General features: G+C 42.1%; 2 protein-coding genes across 12 annotated transcripts in view; one reads left to right on the plus strand and one right to left on the minus strand.

Moving 5' to 3' along the window:
• LOC116844167 (RING finger protein 44) overlaps positions 1–8140 on the plus strand; it is a 49924-nt gene that overhangs the window by 8970 nt on the left and 32814 nt on the right. For 2 of the 10 annotated variants that reach the window (XM_032815367.1, XM_032815369.1), the window contains exon 2: positions 3619–3681. The exons of 2 other annotated variants lie outside the window; for them this stretch is intronic. In XM_032815367.1, coding sequence (XP_032671258.1) covers positions 3650–3681 — 32 coding nt within the window. In that variant the 5' untranslated portion in view covers positions 3619–3649. Of the gene's footprint in view, positions 1–3095; positions 3367–3618; positions 3682–8140 lie in introns of those variants that run through there. 6 more of the 10 variants (XM_032815366.1, XM_032815363.1, XM_032815368.1 and 3 more) reach the window with 6 other exon arrangements.
• Positions 2828–4323, minus strand: LOC116844169. Of its 2 annotated transcripts, none has more exons than XM_032815374.1 (2): positions 4104–4323; positions 2828–3181 (listed from the first exon to the last, which is right to left on the minus strand). In XM_032815374.1, exons 1-2 carry the CDS (start codon positions 4202–4204, stop codon positions 2845–2847), a joined length of 438 nt encoding a protein of 145 aa, XP_032671265.1. In that variant the 5' UTR covers positions 4205–4323; the 3' UTR covers positions 2828–2844. The 2 variants fall into 2 exon arrangements, 1 of the variants encoding a protein (XP_032671265.1); XR_004377987.1 differs by having other exon boundaries at positions 3037–3181; positions 4100–4323.

Here is an 8140-nt window from a genome sequence, read left to right on the forward strand (position 1 = left end):
GAGAGAGAGAGAGAGAGAGAGAGAGAGAGAGAGAGAGAGAGAGAGAAAGAGAGATGTAAAGAATTCGAGCTTCGACTCGATATAACGCACTCTGTGCGGCAGCTGTGTCACGATGTTGGGGCGTGTGTTGATTTTGGCTTAACTTGGAGTTATCAGCGCGCTTAGCGTACTCGACCATGATATTTGTCTGATCTGACGTTCTCCACAATATACTGTGCTGCGTAGCGTGATCGTAAGTAAAATTCCCGACAACACAAATTCCGAAGTCTAAAACATTACAAAACAGAAAGGAAACGTTGTAACATTGGCGATATGGCGCCAATGTCGGTACGAGCATAGATTTCAAAAATCTATGCTCCCCATCTATGGTCCCCATCTTACCGTGAAAGAGAAATAAGCTTCTGCTTTCAAGTACTTACCGTTGCTTCGGTTAGTCTCAGCAATTCGTTTGTACGTCTGTTTATGCTCGATGTCGAACTAAGGGCGAGCACACTCGGACTTTGCAAAAACGCCGCCGCTACACCGTCTGTATATTGTGCAAGTTATGTACGAGAGAGCTGCCTAGCGATCGCTGACGCTCGTAGCCCGCGCGCACAACACGCTTTACGTATTTATGTCGTTGCGTCACGTAACGACTACAAAACGATATGAATACGCATTAAGAGGATGCTGGGATACCAATATAATGCAACATTGCACTATTTTTTGCATTGTTTTTTCTATTTTATTATATGGATTTGCGAGTCCTTATACAGAACGCTTATACAAATGTCAATAAATGGCGGGACGTGTTATATGAAAAATTTTAAAATATTCTTTTTATTTGCAAGATTATTTTTGGTTTTTGATATAACATGGAGTACTTCGCTATGCACTGGCATTTGTATTTTTTTACTTACTATGAAAGTATTTATTAAGCATTTACAATTCTAACTAAATTCTAACTAAATAGAAAAGAAAAACAGTACAAAATGCGAAAGCTGCATTACGTCAGTATCCAGCATCCCCTCAAATATTGCTGTGGAATAGAGTACGTCTCGTCTATCTCAAATTTCCCCGTAGCGGACAACCATCACGCGACGGCTGCGAATCGGTAGAATTAAAAAGCCGCGCACGCATGCGTTTAGCGCGAGAACAAGCGAGTACTACGGTCAAAAGTCGCGTTCCCATGCGTGTACTCTCGTCGAAATTCTCTCTGCTTTGTTTTTTTTTTTTTTTTTAAACAAACACGATATATACATGGAAAATCGCGGTTGAGCAGTTTTAGCTGAAAGTAATTAAGAGAGAAGGAACGAGCGACTGGAAAATGAAAATGAATATAATTTCGGAGAGTTCGAGTTGCGAAAATGAAGGTACATAGTACATCAAGTACGACTTACGTAATGCGAATGAAACATTTCTGAAACTTAAAAACTTAATGTCATCGAGATTCTCGTGCTCTCAAAAACTGCTTTTTCCGACCCTTACCGATATCCCTCGCGAGAGAGCTAGAGAGAGCGCTGCGAGAACGGTCGCAGCGTGTTTACTCGGCTTCTTCAGGGCTGTGTGCGTGCAGGTTCCCTCCTGTACGTGAAGCGCGGAGACCGCGCGTGGGTGCGGCCTCTCGCCAATCTCGCTCGTCTCACGGGAAGAAGGGGCTCTCTCTTGCTAGTCGACGCAGCGTGGCGTGGCTCAGCGAGACGCGACGAGACGAGACAAGACGCGGCGCGACATGGCGAGGCGCTCTCTCTCTCTTTCTCTTTCAGAGTAGGTCCTACCGTTTTTTCTTTTTCCATTCGACAGTCCCTTCGTCCTACAGTCATGCCTTCGGCATTGACACATTCCTTTTCGTCGAGGGTCGCCTCTATCTTCCTTCCTCTCTGTTATTCTCCACGATATTAAGCCCTGTAGCATTCCCTGTAGGCAGGGATGTATTCATGGAGTTGGAATTTCCGCACGTGACAAATTTTTTGTATCTTATAGTCGCCTTGTTTTGTTGCCTTACCTGCTTTATTATCAAATAGCAATTGCTTCGACAACATCAACGTCATAGTTTTTATATTAAATTCCGTGTTCAAATTATTAATTATTATAAATTATTAATTATTATAAATTATTAATTTTTTATTACACTAATCTGTAATGCGAAATGCCACTATTTTTTCGAGAAAATTTCTTATGTACGAGTTATGATAATAACATTATTTTATTGTTACGCAAGCGCGCGTCAGATTGATTCGTTTAACGTTATTGATGTAAGCAAGATGTAGTCGTACCTTTGAAGTATTCCTCGTTTGCAGTGTCCCTCGTGGTCTATAAGAAATACATTACCTACGCGTCGCAACGCGATGCTTGTTCTGCTCGCATCGCGCCATGCGCTCTACGCGAAAGGCGCAGTCTTTCTTAAAATCAAATTAGAAAAATATATCGTAGATTAAAAAGTCATACAAGAGAGAAGGAGTTAGAATAAAATCGAACATACGAAAGCCAGGCTTTGTTTGCAATTTTAATCTTTATTTACATTTTTCTTAGTCTATAGAACGCAATTGGCTTACAACAATCAGTTAAATGATTAAAAAAAAAAAACTATAGTCGAAACTATAATTTAGTCCTAAATAGCATAAATTTGTGTGAAAGATGTGTCTTAAAGACATTGAACATTGAAGACATTTGACACTTTTAAAACGTTTTTTAGAAATTTGCGCTGTTTGGGAAATAATATAAAGTATTATTCCTCGTAACAAAGAACGTATGTAATAGCTTTGATTAACAGCAAGAATATTTATATATTCTTGTTGTTCATAGTATCCACAAAGTATATTATTACTTTCTTTCCGAGCAACCTACGATGCGTTGTGTACGAGACTATAGTATTGAAATATAAAACAAAAGAAAATTATCTTTGATCATATCGTCATTAAATATGAGACATTTCCTATGAAATAGGGTTAATTTCCATATAGAGACTCGTCTCAGAAACGTAGATAGAGTCTGTACACAGAACAGTTCGGTCGCGCTCGATGGAGGGAGGTGGCGCTTCGAGCGCGATGTCCGTACCTGCGATGGCGCTCCCCACCATGGGTGATTCGATGGTTTCCCCACCTTGCGGTCGGTCGGCTGCCCCTTCATCCCGCTGAGCCGCGTTGAATCCAAGTCGGCCTCAGTTTGTCGTACGCCGTTGTTGAGTGAGGTGTAGTGTCGCCTACGTAAGATAGGCGTTGGTGGCTAAGGCGCGAGATTCGTGTGTGTGTGTGTGTATGCGCGCGCGCGCGCGCTATAGAAAGTGTGTATCCGCGGTAAAAGCGCGCGTGCGTGCGTGCGTGAGTGAGTGAGTGAGTGAGTGAGTGTCATATACGATGCGTTATTAACACGTTGCTGGTGTGTTCGGTACGCGCGTGTCTGCCTGCTCTACCCGTCTGCCTACTCTACCCGTCTGCCTGCCTGCCTGCCTGCCTGTCTGCCTGCCTGCCTGCCTGTCTGCCTGCCTGCCTGCCTGCCTGCCTGCCTGCCTGTCTGTCTGTCTGTCTGTCTGTCTGTCTGTCTGTCTGTCTGTCTGTCTACTTATTTACTTGCCTGCCTGCTTCGAATATCGCTGTGGCCTCTGCTCTGACGTTTCGACAACGACAATCGCTATCGCAGGCAGGGACAAGAACATCAAGAACGTTGAGGCATGACGGCGACGCGGGAGTGTTATCCAAAACGGTAGGATTAATATCATACGCAGTGTCTGTTCGTTTCTCCACGCGATAGCGACGACGATGACGTCGAGGTCGACCGACCGAGCGACAATACTATACGGTCGTCGTTAGCGCACTGGGCGGAGAATAAAGATGCGATTCTATATCAAGGTGAATGCGTGTGTGACTCGAGAACGACGACGACAATGATGATGACGATGACGGCGACGGCTACGGCGACGGCACACTTGGCCACAATTGTTTTGTCCGAATCGATACGCCCTGCGGCGACGACGGGCACGGAACGCACACCGGAAACGGAGCTTCATCGTCGTCTACGTATGTTCGTAACGTTTGCGTTGATACACGTCACAAATCGAAATTTACGCTTCTTTACACGTTTCTCTTTCTCGATATCGATTTCCTTCCTTCCTACTATTTACCTACATTCCGTGTCTCTTCTTCCATCGATGCGTGTACATTGCTCTGTCTTTCGCATCGCTTCTCTCGCTCTTCCGGACGTCTTCGCTGTTCGTTTCTCGCTTCATCACTCGACACGATACCACATCACTGAGAACCTCGGACTTTTCGATCGTCGTATCGTCGCAAACGTCTCGGGTCGCCGCCGTCGATTCTCGCTAGCGTTGACGATCGTTCCATTAACCGACCCAACATATCGTCGTCGTCGTCGTCGTCGTCGTCATCGTCGTCGTCGTCGTCGTCGTCGTCGTCGTCGTTGACGATACAAACGTGCCAGAGTTTTTTTCCTGTCGTCGACGTAGCTCTGCAGCTGTTTCGCTCACGGTATCTCGGTGCAGTACGTCGTATCGTGTCGCCCGTAATATAATTCCGACAAAATTCGTGCTGCGTTTTTAATCTTTCCACGCCGAAATCGTGTACAATTCGCTTTCTTGTAGGCTGCGCCTTGTCGCGGTTGAGCTTTGTTCTTGTATTTCGAGATATAAACAGATGACGAAGCCGACGTAATTTCGGTAAGTTCAAATTTCGATGCCACAAACACGGGGAAATAGTCTTCAACGTTTCATCTTGACATTATGATAATGTAATGCTGTTTCGCGTGTCTACATCATCGACAATGATAATTACGATTGATTCATAATTCCTGGCATCTTAGTGTTATAGTTTTGTACCTGTCAAACTTTCTTTTTTCTTGGTGGCATGCAAGATTAATTGTGAACTAAGCGCCTACAGCACATTGCCTCACTCGACTGACAATAAGCTTATCTATATTATACAGGGTGTCCCAAAGTGAAGCATACACACACACACACATTTATGCACACATGTATATATATATATTTTTTTTCTTTTAGTGAAAAGCACGCACGCGTGCACGTGTGTATATGTGTGGGTAGTCAAAGTTTTTACATTGTTTACATGGCAATTTTTGCAATTATTCAGATATTATCCCATTGATTGCCTAATTAAGCTCCATCAAAGATCTGTGGCAAGTAGTTTCTTATTATTGTCGATCAAAGCGGTGATGCATCACGAAAAACTATGAATCTATAAATCTATGAAAAGAGTTCCTAGTGACACAAACGCTACGTAAATTTCATTCGTGCGCTTAATCTGTAGTGTAAAAGGGGAATGATTGCCGTCGAAGTTCGACATTGGACGCGCAAATTCAAACCATATTCGCAGCGTGTCGTTCTTGGACGCTTTAGTGCGTTCCTCGTTATGGACGATAAATAAATAGGATAAGTGAGTCGGTTATGGAATTAACTCACTGACATCGATCATGCGAACATTTGTCGTTCGCATTTGTATTATCACATCACGTATGGTTTACATGACAATGTAAATGTTCCAAGCAGAGCTACGTCGTTGCTCTCGACAGCTTGCCAAATGATTGAGAATTAACTCTCGACATGTACAAATCGTCTCCGTAAGTGTTAGCTAATTTAAGTATAGCTACCATTTAAATGATCTTCTGCTTCCTTTTCCATCTTTATATCTATCTTTTTCATCTCTATATCTTGTTGGAATTTAATTTCTATTGTCATTTGTACTTACGTAACGAATCGTTCGTGCAAATTCTCAAAGGTACAAACACTTTAAAAGTAATATATTAAATCTAAACACGCAATGTCCGATATAGATGGCGTACTAAAGATATTTCATCGAGAGACATATATCGTATACTTTTTTATTAAAATATAACCGCAAAAGAAATCGTACGTATTATCGGATTGAAATAGAAATTGTATGAATTTAACGAGACGAACGCGTCTGATCTAAAGATTATTTACTTGTATCGTGAATGTTGATTCTAATTAACAGTAATTTTGATCGCAATTTACAATCAGTCGCAAGATTGATCGATTTTATAGCTCTTTTAGAGATTTCATATCGCATAAAAGCTCGAGCTTGTTTTGAGTTAATTTTGAACGTTTTCGTAACGTTTTTAAGGCGCATAATATGCGACCCTGTGTATATATCTCCGTCCTTGTCTCCATCTTTTTCCCGACTTCCTCTCCTTCCTTTCCTTTGTCAGGGCTATATGTGCGATTCATGGTGCGGCCATTCGGCCATCCACCGGGAGAAATACGATATCGTCCCGATAAACAATGTTGCTCTTTCTTCCTTCTTTTCCCTAAAGCGAGGTCTACAGTGAAGATTTAAGCTTTAAGAAATTGACAATCGATTTTTACAAGAATATTCAACAGTGGTTGGTCAATTTCTTAAAGCTTAAATCTTCATTGTAGACCCCGCTTAACGCAACGGGGTATTATCGCACTTACAATCCCGAAACCTACGACTGTATTTCAGCGTCTCGCGGCAACTCCGCGTCGTACTTTCGTTCGTCTTTTTGTTTCGAACGAAAATATAACCTTCTCCCCAATACACGTACGTGGTTGCAGGTATGCGAGTCGCCCGAGTTGTCAATATCGTCTATGAGTTGCAATAGATTGGTGCTGTTAGAGGGGTAACTTTGTCGATATGTTGAAACCTTACGCGTACCATCGGCTCCGTCGATATCAAAGAAAACGCCTTGCGAGTAATAAATTACTCTGCTTCAAAGTATCGCATATTTATGCGAGACGCTTTTCGGCATGTCTCTCTCAAGCTGCGACGCACGGTGTGCAACATATATAACACAAGCGTACATTAATTTTGAGTCTTCTACTCTGAACAGTAAACAAAGTCCCTTCGAACGTTCGAGAACATATGAATATATTATAATGCATCGTTGATAGTTTTGCACTTGATGTCGCAGAAGGCATGTTTAAACTTCTTTATCCCGAATGAAAGATAAATTTAATTCGACCTAAGAGGTATTGCATATTTACGTGGTTAGCGATGGCAGTGTTTCATTACGAGTCACAATGCGCGACTGAGAAAACGCGACCAAAAAGCATAAAATACCCTTTGAAGTATTTATTTACGTAATCACTTTTTGTCGATGGAAAATAACTGTATTTGGCCGCACGATCCCAAAATTATAACTAATTTGCTAACTGGTCAATTTTCGCTTATTCACTTACTAGCTAGTCTATTCCTGTGCGGCTTTTTTTTTGTAGCAAAATATTGCATCCTATAGGTCGTCCATTTCAATAGTAAAGGTGCGCTTTTCCGCGATTTTTGTTAAGAAATCAATCTGCTGTACGTCTACACGTCTGAACGATTTCCGTTAAAAGTTTGATGTCACATATTTTTTATATGAGCGACCTCGCGCGCACCATTATATATCTATTTTTCATATCTGTACAGCTGTTAAGCTTTTTGAGTTTAGGCGGAACACTTGGGCGTTGGGATCTCACTGTATGAAAAAACATAAAAAAACGTATGCGGGCAAAAAAGTTGTCCTTAATTTTTGGGGTGAGTTTGCGAACTCTCCCATTGAACAAGATGGATGAGTTAACAAATTCAGCCCAAAACGAAAAACCTTTTTGTTCAATGACCGTACGCTGCGTAAAATCAACAATCATCGGCAAGTTTAGTTTCAATGAAAATTATGACGACGTGCGATAATTTCGCACAGATGCGCCTCTCTCTGGAAGTCGTGTATGAAGTATACGTTTAATGGTCCCGGTAAAACAACAACGAGGACGACGAAATGCACCGCCGAACGTTATACGTTATACGTTAGCGACGAGAAACTTGAGACCAGATGGGTCGCGCCGGAACGCGCAAGCTGCTTGGGAATATCTTTCGTCAGACACGGCATATGTTCACGAAGGTCTTACAGCGAGCAGGTGGTGGTCGAGAAAAGGCAGGTCTCTACCTAGGTTTTACAGGAACCATCGTCCGATCCACAGTGTCCGCGCGATCGAGGTATCCTTCTCGTATCTTGCCCATAATAGTCAGATTGTCGTAAAATAAATCTTGTGTCGATTAATAATACTAAATCTGGGATTTCAGGTTCTCCCTTATATTTGACTCTCTCTCTCTCTCTCTCTCTCTCTCTCTCTCTCTATATATATATATATATATATATATATATATATATATATATATAT

Source organism: Odontomachus brunneus, unplaced genomic scaffold, assembly GCF_010583005.1.
Source record: "Odontomachus brunneus isolate Ranch 3 - 2012 unplaced genomic scaffold, Obru_v1 Obru_scaffold_039, whole genome shotgun sequence".
Taxonomy (NCBI): Eukaryota; Metazoa; Arthropoda; class Insecta; order Hymenoptera; family Formicidae; genus Odontomachus; species Odontomachus brunneus.